This window comes from Orbicella franksi, chromosome 13, assembly GCF_964199315.1.
Source record: "Orbicella franksi chromosome 13, jaOrbFran1.1, whole genome shotgun sequence".
NCBI classification, from domain to species: Eukaryota; Metazoa; Cnidaria; class Anthozoa; order Scleractinia; family Merulinidae; genus Orbicella; species Orbicella franksi.
Window position 1 is genome coordinate 15,042,742 of NC_138157.1, and position 26,643 is coordinate 15,069,384.

General features: G+C 39.2%; 2 protein-coding genes across 2 annotated transcripts; both read left to right on the forward strand.

Moving 5' to 3' along the window:
- The first annotated feature begins 192 nt into the window (after positions 1-192).
- On the forward strand, positions 193-2,664 carry LOC145465204 (uncharacterized). The gene is made up of 3 exons (XM_081448982.1): positions 193-624; positions 857-977; positions 1,517-2,664. The coding sequence occupies exons 1-3, from the start codon at positions 274-276 to the stop codon at positions 2,341-2,343; spliced, it is 1,299 nt and encodes a 432-aa protein (XP_081305108.1). The 5' UTR covers positions 193-273; the 3' UTR covers positions 2,344-2,664.
- Positions 2,665-10,679: 8,015 nt separating this feature from the next.
- LOC145465200 (uncharacterized) lies at positions 10,680-25,329 on the forward strand. Its single transcript, XM_081448978.1, has 7 exons — positions 10,680-11,021; positions 15,739-16,641; positions 19,269-19,354; positions 20,482-20,698; positions 21,895-22,092; positions 22,734-22,803; positions 24,092-25,329. Exons 1-7 carry the CDS (start codon positions 10,964-10,966, stop codon positions 24,105-24,107), a joined length of 1,548 nt encoding a protein of 515 aa, XP_081305104.1. The 5' UTR covers positions 10,680-10,963; the 3' UTR covers positions 24,108-25,329.
- Positions 25,330-26,643: the final 1,314 nt, after the last annotated feature.

Sequence of the window (26,643 nt, forward strand, 5' to 3'; positions counted from 1 at the left end):
TATCATTACATATTAATTGTAAAATAGTTTTTTTAAAGACTAAATGATTTTATTATGATTTCACATGTCCTTACCTGTTCTCGCCATGATGTGCGATTCTACCTTTTCTCACTTTTCCGCGGTAAGTAACAATGTTTGTACTAGAGCAGCTGAGTGTCAAGAAACCGAAATGTGTGTACATTTTGAAATTTCGATAAAAGCTAATAGACAACCATGTTAAGTAAGTGCCAATCACTTTCATGAATTGCCACTTTGAGTTAAGACTCGTTCGAGATGACCTTTCTTGGTCTCATTTTTCTTCTTTTCACTGCCATTCGAAACTCTTGGAGCTCAGAACAGCGCCACATACTCGGTGCACTCAAGACAGTCTCGCATCATAAATTAGAAGGTCACCAAATTAAGACCCTGAAAGGATCTACGCTTTTATCATGTGCCCAGTCGTGCCTTACAGAACCCAAATGCGTGTCCACGAACTTTGGAGTCTCTCCTGTGGAGAATAAGCTTGTCTGCGAACTAAACGATCACAGGGTTTCGTTGATGTCCAATGATGAGTTGCTATACGGAGAAGGATTTGTATTTTCCCTCTATTCTGAGACGTTTCAAACTTCTGGCAATGACATGAAGGTAGGGAACATTCTATTTACCTTAACGTTCATTTTTGTTGATGAACTGAAAACAAAAGAAAAGCCTTTAGAGCTAAAATTTGCTTGCTATTGTATGAAAATATCTGGCTCTTTATATGCAAAAAGCATGTCATTTTATTGGTAAGTACTGAATAAAGTACGACCTGTAATGTTTCTGTTGCGTTCCGGTGATTACTTTGAAAATATCATCTTTGCTGCTGTTTTGTTTCCAGAGTGGATGTAGGCACATAACTTGTCTCAACGAAGGCCATTGCTATTTTAACGAGGATAAACAGCAGTTTCAGTGCAAATGCATTCTTCCATGGATAGGAAACAGTTGTGAGACAAAAACAGGTACAGTTCAGTTCCTTTAAATAGCAGTTCTTCCTTTTAATCAGCATATTCCCAGTTTTCTTGAGTAGAATTCCAAAATTAGTAATTCTCTTCGCTCTTTTCTTATTTTGGATAAATTTTACGTCAATTTACGCAATTTTCTGACTTAAAATGGTGAGTAACAAGACGGTGGATATACGATCGCGAATTTATTGAAGTCATTTGGCTTTAGATAGGGAACAAAATTCTTATCTTACAAGATAAACTGAGAGTTGTCTACCATGCATATGAGCGTTTCTACTTTCCCGTGTCTTAACAGAACGAAAAAACGAAAACCGAAAGGAGGTTACATGCACCCAGCCCCTAACCTAAGATCAAGGCTTTTTTTAAGAGGCTGATTAGTCTAAAAATAAGTAGCTACGCATTTGTGTCTTGACATTCCATTTAAAATACGATTTACCTTTTTATAGCATCCGATTTATTTTGCCTTCAGGAAGATATATAATTGCAATGGTAGTTTCAACATCTGTTAGTGATTGTTTTTCATTTCTATCCCCTAGATATTTATTTCCACTTTACTACTCTTGGTGCGATCGGTAGGTTCGGGCCTAGCAACAACCTGCGGTACCAAGGCACGTCATTGGAAGGGATTTTGGTACAAGACGGCTTGCAAGCATGGAACGTCCCTGTGACGGCTCAGTATCACCTTGAATTGTGTGGCGCTTCAGGGGCAGGACACAGCGCCTTTGATACCAAAGGTGGTAGAGGAGCTAAGGTGCAAGGAAATGTCCATCTTCAGCAAGGAACAAAGTTGACAGTTTTGGTGGGACAACACGGAAAAGGAGGAGGTGGTGGCGGCGGCACATTCATTGTATTTACGGTAGATGGCAGCCCACTGGCTGTAGCCGGAGGCGGGGGCTCAGCTGATTATGTTGATGGTGATCATGGGCAAGCCGGGTATAGTGGTAGCGTACATCCTGGGCAGCCAGGGAAGGGAGGAAAGGTGTGTGTATCGAAGGCGTCCTTCGATACCTTATTCGGGATTGGGGGTGGAGGAGGTCTCGTCACGGATGGTCGCTGCTATGCTGGTTCCAGCTGTGACAAGCCATGCATTGAGAATGATGGGGGCAAATCGTTCAACGCAGGGGGACAAGGAGGGTACAGCACAAAAAAGAAGAGTCGATGTGCTGGCGGATTTGGTGGTGGTGGAAATTGCGGGGGAGGTGGAGGATACTCTGGTGGTGGTGTTCAAGTCAATGGTAAGAGTCTTGCTTTTCACGCCGGAGGGGGAGGGTCATTTGTCCCTCATGCTAATTGGACGGTTGTGTCTGGAGGTTGTTCCTCTGAAGACGGTTTTGCTACGTTTCAGATAGTGGCACTGGATTGATGATCATGTGATACTGATTGACATATAGTGTTGATTGACAGTAACGTAACGTTAGCTAGTGATTGTTAAGACTTTGAGACAAATTTAGTAACCGAATGATACAGCCTAAATGACGAAACTGTCTTACTCCATCGCCGAAATCTCAAACTGCCGCCGATAGATTTTTGTTTATTTACCAATGTTGTTCATCAAATGTTATCGAAATCAGATAATAGCAAGATACTATTTTCAACAGGACATTGTGATTAAAATTAGAACCATCTAATACAGCGCAATAGGCAATGTTCAAAAGTGGTAAAGCTAATTAAGGAAAACGGGATTTTTTTCTGTGAGCAATCAAAAGCAGACGCTTTTTCAGAGTGTTTGCTTTGATATGTCTGATGACTTTAATATTAAACAAATCATTATTGAAACGCCTCTTCGTCCGATTTCTCCCTGTTGTTTATTTTATATACTTCCACTATTTACCTCAGTGACAAAATAAAAAAATAAAATGAATGAAACGCGAACGATGAAGTTTCGCGATCTGGGCTTAGGTTACTTGGCACAACCAGTGAAATCACATTAAGGGGTTGGGTGGGTGGATTCGTTAAATGCAGTGTTTTTCAATTTTTTTTTTTTTCTTTTTCAGCATTATTCTACCGTATTTCTTTAAGTAAGTTGCCGAATTTTTGAATGATTCGGTTATAGAGCGATTCATGCTAAAATTATTAATGCTCACACGTCAACATGATATGATGACGTTATGTGACGTGAAATATAGCGTCGGAAGAGCTTCCATCTTGGATTCCTTGGTTTTCCGTCACGACAGAATCTACTGCAACGATGTACATTTGTAAAAATGTTACAGAAAATATATATATATATATATAAATAAATTTTAAAAGAAATAAAGAAAAAATTTGAAATAATTTCTGTCATATTACTATTACCATGGAGACATTAAATTAAGTTAACAATCGTTATGCGTCTGTGTTGTTCCAAATTTTTCTCAAATAACCTGATAAATTCACCCCATTCACTTAAATTTTATGTACAAAGTCTTAACTGGGGAGGGGATTCAACTAGAGGGAATGTTTATTGGAACGAACGAAGATGAATTATGGAATCACTTCGGTAAACGCTATCAAGTGAAAGGTCTTCAGTGAAAGAGCCTTATGTTTAAGAAATTGTGCTCTGCAAGTGCAGCTCATCGAGCAAGTCGAATATAGATGTGACAAAGACAAGATTCTGGTGTATTTTGTCTAAGTTCGTACCAACTGTCATCTTAACACTCATTAGTTATAGACATGTGTGGGCTTGTTGGTCCTTCCTAAATCCTTGAATGGACATTTGACAGATTAAATCAGTGCTGTGTGTGAATAATAGACCTTTTTAACTCGGGCGGTTTGTTGCCCCATTTCAGACCATGTAATGATTTCTCTTGAGAATCATAAATTTTCAAATAGCTGCGTCTATATGAATGAATAATTTTAAGATGGATAAAAGAACTATTCTCTAGAGAATGTCCCGTGGTCTGTTATGAGAAAACAAACTGCCCAAGCTGAAAAGGTCTATTCAGAATCTTAATAGAAATAACTCAACTCTCACAGAACAAAAACTTATTTATGAAGATTATTATGTTCAATAATAAATCTTTTGATTGCCATAGCAACGTCAGGCCTCGTGACCCAAACAACTGAATCAACACACGACATTTCAAACAATGTAAAACCCCTAAGTTTGGCCATTAGTGTATATAATGATTGATTCTATTTCTTGAATGCTATCAGGACGCGCATTTTGTACGACTACAAGCCGTTTCCTCACGGCTTTACGTTCACAGCAGAAGGGATTAACGACTTTTAACTTTTATGTACTGTTTAAAAACAACTTAGATATTCAAGCCGCCCTTTCGATGACTAATATCAAACAAAGACTTCAAAGAGTCAATTAACTTCTGATGCGCAACTGCGGTTTTTCAGGCATCTTGGGTCAAGGTATTAAAACAGTGACTGATATTAAACAAAGACTTCAAAGAGTCAATTAACTTTTGATGCACAACTGCGGTTTTTCAGGTATCCTTGGGTCAAGATATTAAAACAGTTTATAAAAGAGCCTAAGAAACAATGTTCTCTCTGCCTAAGATGGTCAGATCGTTTAGAATTGGTCTGACAGGAAATTACAACACTATCTAAGCTGCAGGTGGTCAGTTCGTCTTTATTCTGTCGAGAAATTAAGTGCTAAGAGGCGGTGAAACGTGTTCATTATAGCGAAGGCTCGTTCTAATTATGGGCTTTTTTTCTAAACAATTTCTGCCTGATTGATGAAATGGTAATAAAGGGTTTGTTATTCACTGAATAAGTAAATCACGTCCTTCTCAGAAATTGTCCGCCGGATAAATTGTTATTAGCCAAGAAATTTTTAATAGTTGGGATTGAGAATTAAATTTTTATTAGTGGAAAATGGACGCCTTTTTAAAAATGCCCGACAAACGATCTGCCGTGACAACCTTAATTACTAACGGACAGTCGTTGCATGAAATAATAAAATTCAGACAGCAACATCGGAACATTCTAACTTACGATGCTGCAGTCTTGAAGTAAAGCCGGTTCAGAAAGCAGACATGGGTTGCATAATTTATTTTTAATGCCCCGATCCCCTAACCCTCTCACCCAGCCTGATTTGTGTACGGAGTCGTTAGAAATAAATTATTCTCAACGCTTGAATATCATTAAACAATGATTGTCATGAACCACTTAGCCGGCTGATGCCTTCAGAGCTCCACCGGGTTTCCACATCACTTGCCCCAACGACGTTCTTGTAAGAAGCAATGCAAGAAGAGTCAGTCAAAGCCGCAACTCGTGTATTTGTTCCACCCAAGAAAACTCCTTTTTTAACTCGTTGCAGCGGCACCTGACTTAACGAGTTTCTATTCAACAATTAGATTATGAGCTCGAGATTTCCATCGCGTAATAGTTGACTAATTGGCGTAGCCCGAGTCAGCTATCACGCATAAAAATCGAAAGCTATTAATCTTGATGTTTTACTGATAAATCTAAATTTCGACTGGTAAATTATCCAATTTCTCTTCACAGACACTTCTAAAACGCAAAGAAGCAGTCGCCATTTTGATAAAAACCGCTCACTAGTGGGCTACTCACTATCTAAACAGACAGCGTAGCCAATAAGAGAACGGCATAAGTGATAGAACGCTGTAGATTTATACCTATTCAGTACAGCATTATGGTTTTACAATAAATTCGAGCTATTGCCTTAGGCTGATTAGCCATGCGTATCCCACAGGCCACAGAACGAAAGAAGCTCAATGATAAACCCGTGAATTACGTGCTCAATTCCTAACACTTACATGTACACAGCATAGTTTCTATGACAACAGCATGGCTAGAAACATTGACAACAGCCTCGTTCCAAGGGTCTCTTCCTAAACCTTAGGAACGAGGTTGTGTTGCTAAGAGGACAGGTTTTCCTTGCTGACAAAACCGTTTTTCGTGGCCAAATTTCTGCTGTACGTGGAGAACGTGATTTCCGTTCACGATTTTTTAGCAGTTCCCTTGCATGCGACGGCGTTTCAAGTAGTAATGACGAAGGGAGGACAAAGTGCACGTTCATTGGTCAGGAAATTGCCTCTTTCCTCACGCAAAAATGACGCAATTCCGTTCAATTTTTTTTTCCGACACAGCAAAGGATTAGATTAAATAATGCATGTGGGTTTTGCGAGCACATGGCGATTATTATTTGTTTTTCAGTGGAACTCTGCAGACAAGGAAGGAAACGGAGAACACACTAAGGAGTTGTGTTAAACAAGAACATGATGATGGGTACTTAGTGCCTCTGAACGAAAATATACAAAGTAACACTGTCTCAAGTAAAGCTGTCTCATTGGATTCATATATTCCTGTACCACTGTCTTACCAAGGGCCGATTTACACGTTACGGCTTTGTCTCTTTTGATAAGGTTACGACAGGCTAACGACATGACTTAGGACCGTTTACACGTGCACGACACTTTCACTTACCAAATTAAATATTCAAAAGTTTGCACCGGGATTTTCGGAGCGAAAGTTCTAACAAACGGTAAAATAATTTTTCAGCTGTCCCGTGCTTTGAACAAACGTTCTAAAGAGACACGTTTCGCTTGAATCCGTTGAGTATTTTTCGAGAAACGACTTCATGTGAATCAGTCAACAACAACTTTGTCCGCCATTTTGACGCAAGAAAACTTCACCTTCGTCCCTTACTCAGTAGAAATTTGTCACAAATGCGTCATTCTGTATTAATTTTTAAAACATGTTTTAAAATCTTACGACAATTTTTGTGATGTACACAGCAGTCGCAAGTGAGTTGTAGGTTTCATTTCCGCTAAACAATTCACGTCATAGGCATGTCGTACGCTTGTCGCATGCAACAAAGTCGTGCCGTGTAAATCGGCCCTAAGAATACCAGGTCGTCTTTCGCGCTACCAACTGCAATCCGCGGCTAGCTCTTTCTTTCTTTTCACTCTACTGTCAGTATGCTCGAAGCTACTGATATAGTTGGGCTATTAACATTAATCGTGGTCAAGGTTTTAACGTCGTCGTCTGTTTAAACTTAAGAAAAGGCATTCGACGCAGTTTATCACAGTATTTTGTTGTCCAAGTTACAGATGGTTAGCTTCTTACTTAGGTATCGTTCTCAATTCAAACTTGTCTCATGAACTGCCTCAATCATGAGTCATGCTCAAGGTTTATAAAATGCGGTGTCCCTCGTGGAGCAATTCCAGGCTACCGAGAAGTTTAGATGTTGTAAAATTCATTTGTTATGAAACACGTGTGTGAACTTGTCGTTCCATCCTAAATGGACATACGACAGATCTCATCATTAGTGTGTCAGAAAAATTCAGGTTCTAAAAGAACTACATACATACTTCATACTACATACATACTCTATTTATACTTTATACAAGAAAGCAGAAAGTTATTTTTAAAGTTTAAATTTCGATATGCCATCCTTTAGAAAAATGATTTTCATAGCAACATCAAGTCTCTTGACCCAATCAACACACCAAGCGATGGACGTGGTAATGACATGACGCCGTCTTATTTGTTAAGCCTGAGTTCTTTCAAATGATCACTTGAACATTCATTAGTTATCACGTGTGGGCTTGTTGTTCCATCCTAAATGGACACTAGACAGATCATATTGTTAGTGTGTCAGAAAAATTCAGGCTCTAAAAGGAATAAGAAAGCAGAAAGTTATTTTTAAAGATTATTAAATTTCGATAAAACATGTTTTGATGCGTTACTGCGGTTTTCCAGGCATCTTTATAATGCAGTTAAAATCGCTTGGGGTACTTTTAATTTAATCCCAGCAGTTTGGGTCGACAAATTAAAACAGTTCATAAAAGAGTCTAAGAAACGCTTGTTCTCTCTACCTAAGATGGTGAGGTCGTTTTTAAACAGTTTGCCAGGAAATTACAACAGTTTTAAACATCTTAGCTGCAGCTGATCACTTCGTCTTCAATCGGTTGAGAAATTAAGTGCTAAGGGGCGGATAAACTTTTTCATTGTTAAGTAGCGGACCGGAGGTTCGTTATATGAGCTTCACTTAATAAATAAATAATAAATAATCTAGGTATTTTCGGAATGAATGATTTAATTTTATAAAGGGGTTTGTTGTACCGTAATTCCACTGAATAGGTAGATCACGCCGTTTCTAACTCGGTTGAGAAATTGTCATCGGCCCGGCCGGCCGGTTGATTGTGAACTTTTGTGAGTCAAAAATTAACGTCTTTCAATGAGTTGTCGACAAACGGTCTGCTCTCTCACGACGCTGTATTAGTAATGACAGCCGTTGGCTGGAATGATTAATTGAATTCAGATAACGACATCCGGACCATTCTAACCTACGATGCGACAAGCTTTAAAGTTTAGACAGTACACACGAGTTGTATGATGGCCCGATTCCCCGAGCTCCGTTTGTGCACTGCCCCGTGCTCACTTTTTGAATGACATCGAGCAAAGAATGCCAAGAGCTACTTAGCCAGCTGATGCCTTTAGGACTTCGGTTTCCACATCAGTTGCTACCAAACCCTCCTGTAAGAATGAATGCAATGAATAAGCTAAGTTAAAAACGCAGCTCGCCTATTAATTTTTTTGCACCTAAGAAAACGCCTTCGTTCTTTTACGACTCGTTCCTATTTCAGTGTAGCACTATGTTGTTGCATAACGTAGACCTGTTGCCTTGGGTTGATTAACCATGCATATCCCACAGAACTCAGAACAAAAAAGTACATGACGATAAAGGGAAAAACGTGTAAGGTCAAGACCAAACGTGTAGATTGTGTGCTCGCTTCCCAACAGTTATATAACCATAGCATTGTTTCCATGTCAACAACATGAACTGCATGAAACATTGTCAAGAGGACAATTTTTTTCGTGCTAACAAAACCTTTTCTCCTGGCCAAACATCTGTGATTTCTGATCATTTTTGTAGAGGTTTCCTTGCAGACGACGGAGTTTCAAACAGTTATGACGAAACAAAAGCAGTGTCTGTTGATTTTTCAAATCATTTTCATTTTCCTTATTCCACGTGACGAAGTTCCGTTCAATTTTAACGGCACGACAGAGGATTACGTCATACTTAATGAAGCGTTGTGCAAGCAGTTTGTCCCTAGTTCTACTGAACTTAAAACGGATTGCATTGGTGAAAAAGGATGAAAAGAAGAAAAAATTCCAAGGAATTCTCTGACACAAGAGCAGGCTAATGAGAAACCAGTGCCTCTTAAAGAAAATACACAAATCAACAGCTACCTTATTGAATTAGTCTTATCGTTGTGTGTTCAAACGAGAACGCGAAGTAATAAAGTCTGTGAACTACCCTTGCATCACTCACTTCCGTGCATCCAGATTGTAAAGTCAGTCTTTCAATCCTCAGAATGGAAACACGTTCATATCTAAGATTCTGGTAACATTATATTTGCCCCTGTTCGGGTCTGCTTGTATAAAATGTACCCCCTTACTCATTTGCTTCACTGTACTCACAAGTAAGACAAGTTTTAGAAACCGTCGACTTAAGCGATCGCTGAACAGAAATTCTGCTCTGATTTAACTGCAAGCGACCACTCGTCATTCCCCAGTACGAATCCTATATGTGTCTTCATTTATTAGAAGACGTCCTAGCCTCTTTGAGCTCAGTCCAAATTATTGATATTGACCGGACAATTGCTAAGTCCCAGAGACATACGCGATCAATAATTAAATGGCATGTTTTAAAACACGATTAACAATGAATTTGTAATACTCTACTTAGAGGCTTTTTAGCTACCAAAGATTACAAAAGAAGGATAACCAATTTGAGATTAGCATATTCAGTGTGCAGTGACTCTAAAACGGTTGAGTAAGATCTTTTGCATGTATAGATTTCTGTATTGAAAAGTCATGAATTTTACTATCATAAATATCAGTCTTAAAAGGAGGAATAAGAGAATTTATAACAAGTTTTTGATTTCAGAGTAAGTGAACGTGAACACCGGGCTAGTAGGTTTGCGTGCCGTTGAAAAATAGTATGTCAAACCGACACGAAAGGTGTTTAATGGCTTCCACGGTTAGCCTTGCTCGCCTCTCAAGTCAGTGCATTAGTATGGGGAATCTGCCTTGGTCAATTCCAAACTGGAATTTGGTAGATTTATCGTTTTTGGTTTGCTATCGAGAATATTAATATGAACGTGACGCAAAACTCAAAAGCTAGCTTACATGTATTTGAATGTAGTAATCCCGATTGAAGTCCCTCGTTTGAAACAACGTCGTAAAAAGGTTTTATAAATTATAATCATGAGCTTTTCATGAAGGGAAAGACTTACAATGGAACTAAGATCTACTGAAAACAAATACTGTCATCAGCGGTTCGCGTCGTAAAGTAATATTTTGAATAAATTGGCTCAGTAATTGATATGAATAGTTTGCCAAAATGACTGCGTTTTCACCATAAAAACACACTCACTAGTCCAAGTTAGGCGGATGTGAATGGGGATGAAGCACTTTTTTCCATGAGTCGAATCATTTGTTCACAAATCGTGGGGTACAAACAGGAGTATTCTTTAAATTGACATGCGACAATATTTATTCTAATTAAAGTAGTATTTATAAATTAGATTCTCAGTTCTCAAGTGTATTTACTTGTATCTCAGTATATATCGGCTAGTCTGGTGTCTTCCGCTGTGGAAAAGTAATTTCATGGGACTTTGTGTGTAAGATTAACTGGACAGTAAGTTAAATTCTATGGGTAACTTAACGCGGAACATTTCGTTTTATTTTGATTTGCATGGCTCTCACGTTTCACATAATTTAACTAGGTGATGAAAAGGAAACGTGGTGTTTAGAAGCGGTTGCTATGGTTATTCTGACGTGGTAGACAAAACTGAAAGGCAGATGAATCATCTTTACTCGTATATATCACCTCTTCGCATCGGAGTGTGTTCGTGAGCGGAAACGGCAACATCATATACGAAATTTTTTTCTGACATATCCTAAGCAGTTTTCATTTTTGAAGTTAGCATTTTCTATCTATCTATTTTCTGGCTTAATAAGTTTAATAGTACATCGAGTTAAAGCTGTTGGAAGATTTATTCAAAAACGCAGCAATGGCCAAAGTTTATTTCATCGCGACATTAATGATTCTACAAGGATTCTTCTTGTATGGTAAGTGGAACGTTTTAGTAGTGATTTTTATGGTTTAATTTTGAAGATCCATTGGTAAGAAAATGGGCGTGAAAATTTGGGAAAAAAACACTCAAGATTAAACCATGACGAAACCGAAACGCTCAGCGAAAGGACAGCAGGTGAAAACAATGACACCATTCTGCTAGTTTAAGACTAACTTTAGCATTCTGCAGTACTGAGACAAGTACACATGCGGGCTTAGTTTTCTTTGATTTGCCATTCCTTTCCTGAATGGCTGACACACCATGATACCAAACAATATTTACTACAGCAGTTATCAACATTGTGTAAGTTGTACAAAACGTAGCAGGCCACATACAGGTGTACGATAGTCGTCTATTTGGCCCAGGAAACATACAATATAGCAATCGGATCATTTCGAGCAAGCGTGCAACATCTAATCAAGCAATTTCGCTAACCAAAATCGAAGCAGTTGCCCATTCTGCTCGCATCAAAGTTACAGCTTTGTAAAACAGACACTTGATTTTCTTGGTCGTATCATCGATAGGACAAAATTAAAGTCGACGACTATAAATCTGTTCCTTGAAAGTGCTCTCTGTATTTCTGCAGTCTAATTATATCGGAAATCGATATTTTGTATGGTCCACGAAAATCGTGCCCCATTAATATGTTCCGAAAAATCACAAACAAAATTTTATGACCTGATTTTTTATATTAGTGTTTTGTTGAAGAATGTCGAACAATACCTAATTGATCTGACGAAATTTTATCATCTTCACTGTCAAGCTGGCTTACGAAACATTGCAAAATAAAGAGTCGCAGATTCCCTTGTCGAAATGGAAAGACTGTTTCCATAACAACTAGAGAAAACTCAATGTTTACTTTGGTTTACACGCGGTAACTAAGGAAAAATTAACAAAATGCCTTCTTCAACTGAACGCGCTCCTTCGGTTTACAAAAGAGACAATACGTTATTTATTCACACAAGAACAAAGCAACAACAACAACATAGCCTCAAGGTCTGTTAAGTTTATCATATAGGAGCCTTTTTAGGTGAATTTTTGCAATCTAATACCGTACCGAATACAGAGATTCCCTTTTCTTTCTGCTCCTCAAGAGACGAGAGGAACCTCTGCTCGTATCCTGTCGATCGTTTGAGCCGCAGTCCACAATCAAAAACGACTAAATTAAAAATACTGGCTTCTGACAAGGTTTAACCGGTTTTAACGATGCGCATGACAGAAAGGATTCAATTTTTGTTTGCGAGACTGTTGATAAAATCCGCTGCCTTCTGATTAGTTACAAAATTGAAATTGGCAACGTTGCATGGCTAAAATGGCTTCGTAACCCATTAAAATTCAAATATTTGGTCGATGAATAACTGGCGATCTTTGATTTTTACTTTTTACAGAGTTCCAGCAACTACTATTGCCGTGCGTGTTCAAAGACACGTTATTAAGTTTTTAATTATTCCAGAACAGTTCGTTTCTCTGTAGCAAGCATGCGTAAACGTTTCGCATGACAAAGCAAACTGCTCACGTTCATCAAGAGAAATAGGAAATCTAACGGCTATGAATCACCGAGCAGAGAGGGAATGTTAGTCTCACACGGTAACAATCTAAAATATAAGTGTCGTTAAACAAGTACATTAAAGAAACCTAGAGCAAGATTCTCAAATCTGATTGGTCATTGACCATAGGTATAACAGCGCCTGTCGGGGCACGGCAAAATCTTTTACACGCCTCATTTTCACGCGCTGCGGAGAATGTTCATTGACGCTGATTGTATTCACTGGTAATGAAATATCCCTAATAGAGTGCTTTCTGATGACGTCACGACAACCATATTGGTGTTCCGAAACGATGAAGCGCCGGCCGTGTTTTTTTCATGCAAATAATTTCTTTTGTGGCAAAAAATTTGCATATATAGCTGTTACTCACGTGCTATACGCGAAAAACATTTTGATGAGCAACGAATAATAAAAATTAGCGGGGATAAACAACTTCTCTAGAACATCTTGACTTCATTCTCAATTTTAAATAACAAATCGTTAAGACCGATGCAGACACTGAATACACGGAATATTAACAATGTTTTTTCAATAATTGCGTTGTTCGGACCTTGTAAAAGTAAAAGCGCAACTCATAACAATTGCGATTGTAGGAAGATTGAACGCTTTAAAGTCTAGTTTTCACCTTTTCAATCTCTTCAACGCTTATGCTTATCTCGCGGCCCTCGCCACCAGCGCAGAAGCTTCTTATGGGACCGGGGTTATTCTTATGCTTATGCTTATGGTTTCACTTCGATTCAGTACATGACATTTAACACGTGCATGTGCTAACCGTCGAAAAGTTTGTGCTCCATACGGCTGCCGAATTCTTTGTGAACGAAAGTCTTCTATATTTTGGAGACGGCAGAAATAATGTAGCATTCTTCATCGGCAAAATTCGACTTCGTTACCCGATAAAACGGGTAATTTTAGCTACTGCTCGAGGATTTGCAACCAACAAATCGACACAGAGTTTTCAGACGAATTTCTTCAAGATAACGAGACTGAAACATCGGTGAGTGGAAAAGCGGAATATTTACTCGCTATAGGCGAAGACAAAAAAAGTAAGCATATTGGAGTGACCTTCTCCTTAAAAACAGATTCTCATTACTGGTGCACGAGAAATAAATGAAGGCGAATAAGGAGAATACACGTGTCGCTAATGAGTTTATCAATGCCGTGATGAGCAAAGATCCTGCGCGACCTTAACAACAGTCATACTCAATTCTTGCCAAAGTATTTCAAGCATTTGTTTTACTTGCATGGGCCAGAAACTCAACAACTGATCGACTGTGAGCATTTAAATATTCGGCGTGTGGTTTCAATATTATTTTTCCAGTCACACTTAAACAATAAAGTATTCAGCTCGAATCCTTCCGTATATCTTACTTGCTTGTAACAATTTCACGCAATATATTTGACGAGTCAACAACGCGCCAGGCGTTAATGCGCGCTGACATTTTGCCTTTGTAGGTATAATTCCTTTTCCTCCACAGAAATAACTCGGCTGGAGCGTCAACTTTAAAAAACATGAACTCTAAGCCTGAGCCTGTGATATGGTCACGTGAACTGGTCAGCGAATACCTCGTTTTGACAGGTGTCAATTGACCATAGCATGGATGTCCAATATCAAAAACGAACGCTGTAAACCAAGGCTGCATGCCTCTGTCGATCTATTAGCTGACATGTGGCCGTCATGTTGCGCGAAGACTTTATCATAGGGAGCACGCGCCTGCGATCCACGCCGCTAGCCATGTTGACCATGGAAAAAGAGATGCAAGGTTTTCCATTTCTATGCATGCATTTCGTTCTGTTTCTATGGTTATGGTGCTCCGCTTAGCGCCCTTCGGGTTGCCGGAGCTCTGCTAAAAGTGTAGTCAACATGTCTTTGAAAAGTCGTATATTCTTGCGTCGTTATTATTTTTTTTAGTCACGACGTGTTGTATCAAAAAGAATTGGTAGACAGGTTTCACTACGTGAGGGCAGTTGTTCTTCGAGTGCAATTTAGCATTACCCTGTGTACTAGACGGCTAAATAAAGCAACTCTTCAAACCTTTATTGTTGACTTATAGTTTCTCAAATCAATTGTTCGACATATTTTGCACCGATATCAGTGGCATAAATGTGCGCTATCCCAAAGTACCACTCTTCCTTATTGGATATTTCATTATCCAATGGCTTGCATGTTCTCTTCTAATTCATCAGTAGAGGATGGAGAATAACAAACAAATATTGGAGTAGAAAATTGAAAAAAAAAAAAAAAAAAAAAAAAACCTGGTAAACAGCTGGAAAAGGGAAACTTTACATTTCAAGCTGCCAGTTCAACAGGGAAGTCACTTGATCACTCACAATTTCATGACCACAATATAGCGATGTTGAAATTGAAGTTCTTGTTCTTTCCTTGTCAGTATTCACCCACTGGTTGCGCGTAAGAGTCAAGATGAATTATAGATCAACGTTTGTTTTAGCTTCTTTTCACATTTTCACAGACCGTTGATCTAGAACTTTCGTTGGAAGTCCGAGCACGTTCGCAGAGCATCCCACTTTTTCAGTCAAGATTTAGCTCTTATGAATAGAGCAAGAGGTCTGTGTGGGAGAATCTTGACCGAGGTCGTGAGTACAGACCGAACGCGGTGAGTCCTGTACACACGACCAAGACAATCAGAATACAGGAAAGCCGTTGTATATTCGAGGGTATTGCATCCAATCTTCTAATCACGCGCCGCGCGTATGTCGCATTCATGATTGTATACACACTCGCCTAAAGGCTCGTATGTGTACCGAGAAAATATAAGTGACTCGTGGAATATTCCACGGTATACCACGAAAGAGCGCTGCATAACTAATAGTTATATCGGATATGTTACCACTCGCATGATTTCTCAGTTGACAGCTATACGTTTGTACAGCCGAGAGAAGATGCATTAAACAACGAAACTGGAACGTCTATGCCGTCTCTTATATATGAGGCTAGATGCCTTGACATTTTGTTAGACACTTGACATTGAGGATATTTTGAGAAACAGAATCAACTGAACGGAACAAATTGTAAAGATAGACAGAGTTGAGAAGGAATTGGTTAATTACAGATGTGTAAATGTCACTGAGTGCCGTGAATTTTGAGGGGAATTTTTGTTGTTACTTTTAGAAGTCTAACTAGCCATACTAATTTACTTGTAATTTTAGGTGAGACTTCAACCTCTTTAATGAGCTCTCCTTCAGTAACTGGAAGTAATACACTAGTTACAACTGGAGAAGCCACTACAACTTTGGGAGGAACTGACACAACAGCAGCAGGCGGAGGTGGTGGAGCAACCGCCACAACAGCAATGGGAGGTGGTGGTGGTGGAACTGTTACAACCGCAGCTGGCGGAGGTGGAGGTGGAACAACCGTCACAACTGCGATGGGGGGTGGTGGTGGCGGTGGAACTGTTACAACAGCAGCTGGCGGAGGTGGTGGAGCAACCGTCACAACAGTGATGGGAGGTGGTGGTGGTGGTGGTGGAACTGTTTTAACAGCAGCTGGCGGAGGTGGAGGTGGAACAACCGTCACAACTGCGATGGGGGGTGTTGGTGGCGGTGGAACTGTTACAACAGCAGCTGGCGGAGGTGGAGGTGGAACAACCGTCACAACTGCGATGGGGGGTGGTGGTGGCGGTGGAACTGTTACAACAGCAGCAGGCGGAGGTGGTGGAGCAACCGTCACAACAGCGATGGGAGGTGGTGGTGGTGGTGGAACTGTTACAACAGCAGCTGGCGGAGGTGGTGGTGGAGCGACCGTCACAACAGCAATGGGTGGAGGTAGTGGTGGAACTGTCACAACAGCAGCTGGCGGAGGTGGTGGTGGAGCGACCACCGCAACAGCATCAGGAGGGGCTGGAGGTGGAGCAACCTTCACAACAGCAGCTGGAGGGGGTGTTGGAGGAGCAAACTCTACAGTAGTACTAGGAGGAAATGTCACAACAGCAATGAGCGTTGGAGGAGGTGGAGGAACAGTCACAACAACAGTAGGCAGTGGTGGAATTTCTTCTTCAACAACTACCACAACGATAGCCGTTTCAAGTGCCGGTCCTGACAACAAAAAGCCAGGTAATGCTCGTTTCCGATCGTTTTAAGATTCTTTATAGCAAACTCATTCAGTGGAAAAGGTGGAAAAGTGCAAATCGGTTTGTGGTAGAACTGTTAAGATGCCTCTCTCTCTCCCTCCCTTAAAATGGACAGAGGAAACTTTCGTTAACCAGCCTTTTCCTATATTCAGGTGCGAGACTCAAGACAATCTCATAGTGTGCCTTACTTCCAATCCTGACTAGAACAGCGCCAAATTGAATTCGAAAAAGTCAGAAAGAAGAGAGAATTTTTTGTATTAAGATCCTTATGAAATCCAAGATCTTGTTTAAAGTCGATAGCTAATGACGTCAATTTTCGGTAAAACAAACTTTTGAAATATGGTTACCGCAGAAATGTCAAGTTACCAAACAATTGGGACAACAGACTGATGACAAAAAAATTTTAGGAAAAACCTTAGAGTTTGATCACTAAAGCTTTAAAGCTGCTTCATCAGCGCAGGCGCAGACCTCCCTCTCTCCCTCTCAGTTTTCTTTCGGCTTCAAGCGTGCAAGCGCCCACGTTTCGGGTACAGATAAGTTTAAGGTTAAGGTTAAGGTACAGATAAGGTTTGAAGGATACCGATTTCTTCTAAAAAGAAAACCTTAGCACAAAGACTAGAGGAAGCCTTCCATCTCTTCCAATTCACTGTTGTACTACTCTCCACCATCCTCCACTCCTCCAGAGAGGAGGTTGGAGGGAGTAAGATTACTCTTCCTTCCACAATCCTCCACTCCTCTGGAGAAGAGGTTGGAAGGAGTAAGATTACTCTTCCTCCCACAATCCTCCACTCCTCTGGAGAAGAGGTTGGAAGGAGTAAGATTACTCTTTCTCCCACAATCCTCCACTCCTCTGGAGAAGAGGTTGGAAGGAGTAAGATTACTCTTTCTCCCACAATCCTCCACTTCTCTGGAGAAGAGGTTGGAAGGAGTAAGATTACTCTTCCTCCCACAATCCTCCACTCCTCTGGAGAAGAGGTTGGAGGGAGTAAGATTACTCTTTCTCCCAACATCCTCCACTCCTCCGGAGAGGAGGTTGGAGAGAGCAAGATTACTGTTCCTCCCACCATCCTCCACTCCTCCGGAGAGGAGGTTGGAGGTAGTAAGATTACCCTCCCTCCCACCATCCCAGGGTTAATTTATTGATATATTCAACTGAGTTAATGATTCCAAAAATCGTAATGAATAAGGTGTAAATGTTTTTGTTTTATTTTATTAACAGTGATATACGGTTTCATTGAATATTTTAGTCAATCAAATCTTGTGTTCAAACAAAGTAGAGCTCGGCCTTTTCTTTTAGCGGAGGTGAATGCGGTTGAAGCTCTTTTGTTGTCCCTTACTTTGCTTTTAAAATTAGTTTAATCCGATGAACATTCCTCATTCCTAAAGCAGAGGGCAATGCCACAAGAAAATCGTCAGAGTGAGATACCCCTACACGATCCCCTGTGCACAGTGGTTTATCTTCCGCCTAAAATTCCCCATCGTCTTGCGGGGAAAAATTGTTCGGAGAGCATTAATTCCTGTTCTTGAAACCTCCTCTTCCCTAAATGAAGCAATCACGCGTCAGGAATAAATTTCTCCCATAATCCTCTACCTTCCTAGGGGGAGATTTGGGCGTAGCGTAAGTCAACCATAATCTCTCACCGTCTTTTTTTAAAATTCAGAAGAGTTAATACTATAAGTAAAACCCTCCCAAAGTAATATTTTCTTAAAGATCGTTAAGGTTAAAGACCTGGCTTGAAGACTAGACTTCATATTTATGCCCACAGTGTAGTCTAGACTTACCGAGGCTTCTTAACCCCTACCCTCTCGGAGAAAAGTACTTTGGAAGGAAGTTTAACTTATATTACAACCCCTTTTGCACTTTAAAGGCGAGCGGAAGATTATGGATGAGATTTAAACTTCCTCTCCAAATATCCTTCCTAGAGAAGTAGAGGATTATGGAAGACATTTAATCCTCCTTCGCGATTGTTCATTCAGGGAAGTGCAGGTTTTGGGGGACAGGAATTAAGGCTCTTTGAATAATCTTCCCCTGTAAGATGATGAGGGATTTTAGAGAGAAGATAAACTACTGTGCACAATGGCTCGTTTAGGGGTATCTCACTCTGACGATTTTCTTTGGAATTGCCCTCTGCTTTGAGAATGAGGAATGTTCATTGGAGTAAACTAAATTTAAATACAAAGTAAAGGACAGCGACACAGGTTTAACCGAGAAGTCACTGCACGAAAATTAATATTCCTGGATGCTTAATCACCATATACAGTCAACTCTCGCCTTGCGGACACTCCGCTATTACGGACGCTCGCCATTAGGGACAAAATCCAGATCCTCGGCGAAAGCTATGGAGGTTTGACTGAATATAACTTCCCCTGTTGCGAAATCTTGCTATTACGGAATTACGGACACTTTTGTGCTACCAAAATGACAGTCTTATTCGGTTTTGACTCTCGATAAAGCGGACACCACATACAAGTGTAGAGTTAAATTTTTATTGAATAATAAGCAAATTAGACAACCTAATTAGTCCTGCAAGGGCAAAAGCTTTTTCTGGGTGAATTAAAATTGTTGTTTTGATTTTTGTATAATTATAATTTCTTTCTTTCCTAATTCAGGTTCAATAGTAATTCTGATATTAAGAGTTACAATTGATTGCAGTGGAGACAGATTGATGGCCTTAAACGTCAGCTTGCAGACCGACGTGAGTAAAAGCAAAACCGTACTTCAATAGATCCAACACAACAACATGGAATCCTCGCACGTTATTACCGTTTTTAAACATTCAATTAAAAATTTTGGTCTCAAAGAGAGCGAGTTTTGCACAATTACGTCTGGAAATGGGTGTAGCATAGAATTAAACATTTGTCATTAATTACTATTATATTTCACTTAAATCTATGTGTAAGGGTGTACCGCTGGGTCACTGAAGCCTTTACCCTATACTTGACCATGAACAACTTAATGTTGCTACCCTATCTATTATAGAACCCCGGGTAATTAAAGAATCCCGTTTTACACTAATTACTTAAGACTAATTACTAAATTACTATACCAAAGCTGTCTACTTTCTAAACACTGTGAGAGACTAACCTGCCTTCAAACCATACCTTTCAAAGCAGCACCTACTCATATAGCTTATCAGTGGCGGATTAGGGGAGGAGCACGGAGAGCCCATGCAACCCCCCTCCCCCCCTTCCCCTTTATTCTGGGGAAAAAAAAAATCGCAGAAGGAAGAAAACCCGACATGGCAAGCAAATAAAACCGGGACCTCCCCGCCCCCCTGCCTTCTTAGCTCAAGGTCTGGATCCGCCGCTGCTTATATATGGGAGTACCCCTTCCCCGGGCTTTCCTGAAATCAGTATTTAAGTGTAACAACTGGAAATATTCCTCAGGCATGAAATCTGGGCTAGCTCAGTTCTTTAGTTTTCAGAGAGGATATGAGAGATCTCAGTTCTGAAATCAAGTGCAGTCTGACGAATATCAGGGATTCTACGACCTCCTCGTGTCTGAAAAATGGCTAGCTTAGTTTTTTACTCACCAAATATAGGGTACGGAAACTTAAGTCTGAAAAACAATGAGGATTTCCAATTCCAGAAAGGGCATTACTATGATTGTAAAAAGGGTTAATTGACGTAAATGTGCCTTCCACCCCCTCCCCTCACCTCCGCGCACCCAAAACGTGAATTTCAACTGTTACTTTGAAAAAGGAAGAAATCACAACAGTAGCTATTCACCTTTAATACGTTGTCCTCTCTCTCTCTCTCTCTCTCTCTCTCTCTCTCTCTCTCTCTCTCTCTCTCTCTCTCTCTCTCTCTCTCTCCTTTTTAGATCAAAACCGTATACACAGGCGAAGGATTCCCGATCAAGTCCGTGATAACACAGAGTATTAGCTGCCAGTCGCCTTTAAATATCACTTTACGACTGTCGTTTTACACCGGAATTCCGTCAGGAAAAACCATTAAAGGGGTGTTTCAGGCCGCACTCAAGGACGGAAAGATTACTAATTTAACAGAAAGTAACACAATCTACACCATCACGTTTACTGGTAAGTGAAGAAAACAAAAATACGTATTCAGTAGATCCTCTTGCAGTTGGTCGATTTAAGTTCACTTACTCTTGGGTAACCATTGAATCTGTTTCGGTCAGCCACTGAGAGGTACAAAGTAGGCCTGAGGAGGAGAGAAGATTCCGAGGAAGATCATTTACGCGACTACTTAAAATAGAGTGAATCGAAGAAGCGGATGGCAGATGGCCGAGTGGTTTAGGGCGCTCTTCCCTACCAATACCTGGAATTCACTGTTTCCCTTGTTCTTTTGGTCTGCCAATTGGGGCCAGTCGTTAAGTGCTTAATGTTCTATTTGCAATATTTCTTTCCCCAATTAGTTAATTTATTTTATCATTTATTTAACCTTCTCATACAAGAGCGGTCGTTACAAGAAACGCGTATTCCGTTGATCCTTAACCACGTTTGGATATGTTTAAATCAATCACATAAATACGCAACAATTATGCGACTGGCTTGGGAATAATTATACGACGAATATCGCATGGCCAGACATGGACAGTTAATTCTAGCATAGGAGGATAAATTGCCCTTAACAAACAAGTGTTGCTCAAATGTTTTGCTTTTGGTCTGCCAATAGGGACAAAATTTAATGGTTGTGTTAAACCAATTTCGTGGGGCTTTTTTTTTTCGTGACTTAAGTAGTTTTCCAATGCTAATGATATTGCTATTGCTATTGCTATTGCCGCTGCTACTGCTAAGGTTAAGGTTAAGGTGAAGGTGAAGGTGAAGGTGAAGGTGAAGGTGAAGGTGAAGGTGAAGGTGAAGGTTATGGTGAAGGTGAAGGCTAAGGCTAATGTTGGTGCTAATACTAATACTAATACTAATGCTATTGCTAATGCTATTGCTAATGCTATTGCTAATGCTATTGCTAATGCTATTGCTACTGCTATTGCTACTGCTTAGGCTAATGCTAATGCTAATGCTAATGCTAATGCTAACGCTAATGCTAATGCTAGTGCCCATGTCCATGCTGATACTGATACTAAAAGGATTTTGATTGGATTATTTTAGTTGTTGGCCCTTTTAGTTGTCTTCATAATGCCGAGAATTACTGCCCACAAAAAATAAACAAACAAGCAAAACAAAAATGCATCCACTGAACTACTAATAATTACTACTACTACTTATTATACTAATTATCTTTTTTTTTTTAATCTTGGTCTGTCATGTTTTAGGAGTCACTTTAGAAGACAAACCAAAAGACGGGCAATGCCAAGACATTTGCTGTGATGGGGCAGGCGGAGAATTAACTGTAGAAAGGACGTGCACTCCAACAGACAAGTGTGAAGGAATTGAACCTAACGAAAAAAAGGAGGATGGACATTGCCCGGGAGACTCTAAAGGAACTTGCCCCGATACATGCGACGACGAAGGTGAGCTTTACAGATTTGTTTGTCTGCCTCGCTATAGGGTGACTGTTGGTGACGTCTTGGTCCACATTTCATAGTATTTAGAATCATTCAATCCAGTCAGTCGTAAAACATAGACTGCAGACTGCAGAACGGGGGGAAATTCAGACTGAGGGTAAAATGCAAACTGCAGACCAAGCTAAAATCGCAGTGAAAGTCTGGACTCCGGTTAGACTGAATATCACTCTGGTTAGACTAAATATCACTCAGCTTAGACTGAATATCACTCTGATTAGCCTAAATAGCGCTCCGGTTGGCCTGTTTACGGTTAGCTTTCAATGATGGAAATGATAACACTATTCATTTGAAAATTCTACAGTCTGGAGTCTGCATTTTACCCTCAATATCTACGTTTAACCCTGGTCCGAAGTCTGCCTTTTACACTCTGACCGATATTCAATCGTCTGGTATGACTTTATAGGCTTTTTTATTATAACTTTATTTTATTTTTTGTGTTGCCGATTGAGCCTACCGGTTAAACACAAAGTTTGAGGTATGAAACATGCCAACTCAACGGCTAATTGTACGGTTTCCTTTACCATTGTTCGAAAATAGTTTGTCTGACAAAATGGGGATAACCAATTAATTTTTATTTTTATATTAAGGATCCGGAGGTATCCACAACTCACCAAGCTATGCTTTAGTTAACCTACTGGCGATCGCAACGTTCACAAAGTAAGTAACACAGTAAAAAGAAAATTAAAAGAAGACTAATGGCTGAAACTTTTTCTTTATGAATATCTTTAAGCTAAACTCAGAGTCGACCAGGGAGGTATTGAAATACAAATACAACCATAATTGCATCAATATACTCAGTACGTATTGCCTAAATATATTTTAAAAAGTTTCCGAAAAAAGAATCAAACTATATGCATGTAACTTATTTCATACCAGCAATTACAAGAAAAATGATAAATCAAACACTCGTATTATTATTTGAACTTAAAAAAGTCCCCTACACACATTTTAAACAGTTATCCGGCAAAACCCCAATTCAAGCCAACCGAATAAACTTCGACGAGAAAACTTTAAAATTAGCCAATCAGGATATACCACATGGCGTAATTTTTGTCTGTCAAAAACACCCTCTCAATATTGCAATTTATATTAGTGTCATCATCATAATAAGGATCTTTTGGATCTGACAACTTGAGTTTCATTATTTCATAGTTTTTAGAGGGAAATGGTTATGAAACCCGGAATACATCAAAGGGGCAAACAAAAATGCCAAGATTTATGTTGGAAGGTCCACGTCCGTGCACAATCTTTTGTTTTGCGCTCATACACTATGCATGAATTACATCAAGTTACATCAACATCAACAACAACATCTTTATTTATCCCTTCCTTTTTATAAATTAAATTACTTAGTACCGTAATAATTAAATTAAATTAGGGTAACTGACAACCTGAAATAACCTGAAATAGTTAGAAATGCCAGGTTGCCAGTTAATTACATATATATTACAAGTTGTAGTCGTTAGCGAATTACGTAACCAAAACGTTCCTATTGGCTAGTTCCTCAATACGGAGTAAACAACTTTTCTGTTTTTGTCGACTTTTATAATCATTCCCCTTTATTTACTATGATTATTTCTGCATGACGATTCAAGCCAAGTGAAATAAATAGTAGAGTAACGAAATGGACTTAAATTGTAGAGACCACAGCAAGAAATAAGATAGATATTTAAAGGTTATCTTTCTCGTCTGTTACTTTTTTTACTACAAAAACCTTAGAAAGAGCCAGGTCTTTTAACTAAAAATGCTTCTTATAACTCATGTTTGTCTGGTTTATCAAAGAATAATTGCAATAATTATGTCTCTTTATTTTGCCTCCTTGAATGCAAAATTGCCTTGCGTTTAGAGGCATTTGTAAGGATCGGCGCGTATCACAACGTTGATTCGTTTTAACAATTTAACATTTCACAATTAACGATTTTTGTCCTCATCATTTGCTCCACAGAACGATATTCTTTTAAAGGACCAAGTATGGAAACAGACTATAGCCTTGCAAAAGAACAGTTGAAACACAAGATTGATCAGGTGGAACGAATACGTCTTACAAAAACAGTAGCCAAAGGTGTGCGAGGTTTCGTACAACACTCCTTAATTCTGGATTCCTTTCAAAAAGGGGAGACTCGAGATATTAGTAAGGGTGATACAGTAGAAGAACGTTAGCAAGTTATCTTTCAAACATCGTCTTTTAGTCAAAGGGCACCAAGGATTGCCGGTTGATTGATCTTCAACTAAGATCAAAATACTAACGGTTTTAGAGTGTACAGTCATGTATTCTGCACGGCAAGTAACCCATGTTATCTCTAGTTAGCACACTAGAAGTATTAACTTGTTATTAAAAGTTGATTAAAATGTAAATTAGAGCAGGCAATTTTATATCTAAGTAACCAAAAGTGTGTCAGATTAAAATGTAGATTAGTTCAGTTAAGTTTATATCTGAGTAAATAAAACTTGGTGTGTGAGATTTAAATGTAGATTAGAGCAGTTAATTTTATATCTAAGTATCCATAAATGTGCAAATCTATGCATTGCAAATTCATTCCTGAAGCAAGATGGGGTCGACATGCGTGATGAGTAATGAAGGCGAACGGATTTTGTCAGTTTAGAAGATGATTAACTAACACCTGACAAAATCTTGTGATAAACTCAGTAGTTTTGCTGACCGTCAACTGGGACACTGCCACGTTTTGTAATGTAAGAGTTTCCCACTCAAGCCTGCGACGAAATTACTTCAAGAAACGTTGACGCATAAAAGGGTTAAGCCTACGCTAGTATAAAGAAAATTAGTTGTTTTTATTATTTCCTTATGTCGAATGTTACTCAGCCCATAAAAGATTTTTTGGTACGTTACAGTGTATAGATTTTTTGGACAATTTTCCGCTGATACTTGATGTAGGCTCAAGTTGTTTATCTGACGTTTCTTTTTGCTTTTTCATATAGCTGTTCGCTATTTTAGTTTCTCCATCAGGATGAAGAAATATCATTAATTGTTCCACACTTACTTAGAGAACGTATCTCATTTCAGTACTCGATGTAAACAGGTAAATTTGTACTCGGATATTGCATTAGCCTACATGTATCGTCCACTGAACATTTTGTAAAACATTAAAAGCTCAGATATCCATTTAATAAAAGAGTGTGTACAAGTGAATACATGAATGCAATTACGTCCTCATAAAAAAAAAATATATATATATATATGTGTGTGTGTGTGTGTGTGTGTGTGTGTGTGTGTGCCTTGACATAAACCTGGTATACTGCGTTGAAGGTTGTTTTGCATCATAATTGCTGGCTGCAAATGAAAGCTGTAGCCGCGCTAAGAACTGCCTTTCAACAGCCTCCATGTAGCCTAGATCAAGCTGTATGTGGGAATGGGTTGTCACGCATGACGCGCCTCGAAAATTGTTTGTATTGTTTTTGCTTTGTTTTTTTGTTTTGTTTTGTTTTGTTTTTGTTTTTTTGCCGTTTTGCGTCACAATCTTCACGCGTTCGGAGCAATATCTGAGGACAGAAGATTGGAATTTGCATTCTACCTCAAAACTACTGAATCTTATAACTTTTGATGTGACCTACCAAAAAGCACACGAAGTGAATGATATAATGGCGGTCGGGGATTGAAGAACTGACCCATGTCACTTTTGGCTCATATAGACGGGACCCTGCGCGCGCTCTGATTGGTCAAAAACCTATGTTTTATCAGAGTATAAAACATAGAAAAAGCGTGTTTTATTGTTTTTCGCCACATTACTTCTATGTTATAAAGGAAATGAAGAAGCCTAAGCCGTGTATTACACTGTGATAAAACACTCCGGACATTTGAGAACATTAGCCTGCGGCTCGTGTTTTCTACATTTACCTCGTGTTCTCAAATGCTCGTCGTGTTTTATCACAGTATAATACACGGCTTAGGCTTCTTTATTTGTTAAATATATACATATATATATATATATATATATATATATATATATATATATATATATATATATATATATATATATTTAGCCAGAACCGAATTCTGTGAATTCCACTTTGCTCCGGTATATACTATATCAGTAAAAGATTACTTATAGTACGATATACTTGATTGTTTCTCGACGCCGTGACAATTTCATTCAAATAATAGACCTAGGGCGCTTTCCACTCAACCAAAAAATCCTGAACTTTCGAAACGGGTCAAATAGTGGGGACATTTCCAGGGGAAGTTTTCGGAAAATCCGAGCGCTTTTACGACGAAATTCTCATCTGTCCTACCTAAGCCAACAAGCAGTATAAACGAGAAGAAAAATGCTGTTTATTGTCTATAAATACATCTCATCGTCCCGAGGATATTCAAGTTTTACAAATATATCAAATTTAAGAGGTAATAACGTCATAAACTCAACGTTAGTTAGATCAGATATGACGAAAAAAGGTATCCCAACCAATTTGTATCAGAAATGTTTGTTTGAAATTATGTTGAGGAAGACTCTTCTAGATGGGTTTCACAATATTAGCGTAACA

Excerpts from the sequence above, each read along its gene's own strand:
- LOC145465204 (XM_081448982.1), top strand. The coding sequence starts at position 274 with ATGACCTTTCTTGGTCTCATTTTTCTTCTTTTCACTGCCATTCGAAAC. Across the intron at positions 625-856 it reads CTTCTGGCAATGACATGAAG|AGTGGATGTAGGCACATAAC; the intron begins GTAGGGAACATT and ends TTTTGTTTCCAG. Across the intron at positions 978-1,516 it reads CAGTTGTGAGACAAAAACAG|ATATTTATTTCCACTTTACT; the intron begins GTACAGTTCAGT and ends TCTATCCCCTAG.
- LOC145465200 (XM_081448978.1), top strand. The coding sequence starts at position 10,964 with ATGGCCAAAGTTTATTTCATCGCGACATTAATGATTCTACAAGGATTC. Across the intron at positions 11,022-15,738 it reads ACAAGGATTCTTCTTGTATG|GTGAGACTTCAACCTCTTTA; the intron begins GTAAGTGGAACG and ends TTGTAATTTTAG. Across the intron at positions 22,093-22,733 it reads CGATACATGCGACGACGAAG|GATCCGGAGGTATCCACAAC; the intron begins GTGAGCTTTACA and ends TTTTATATTAAG.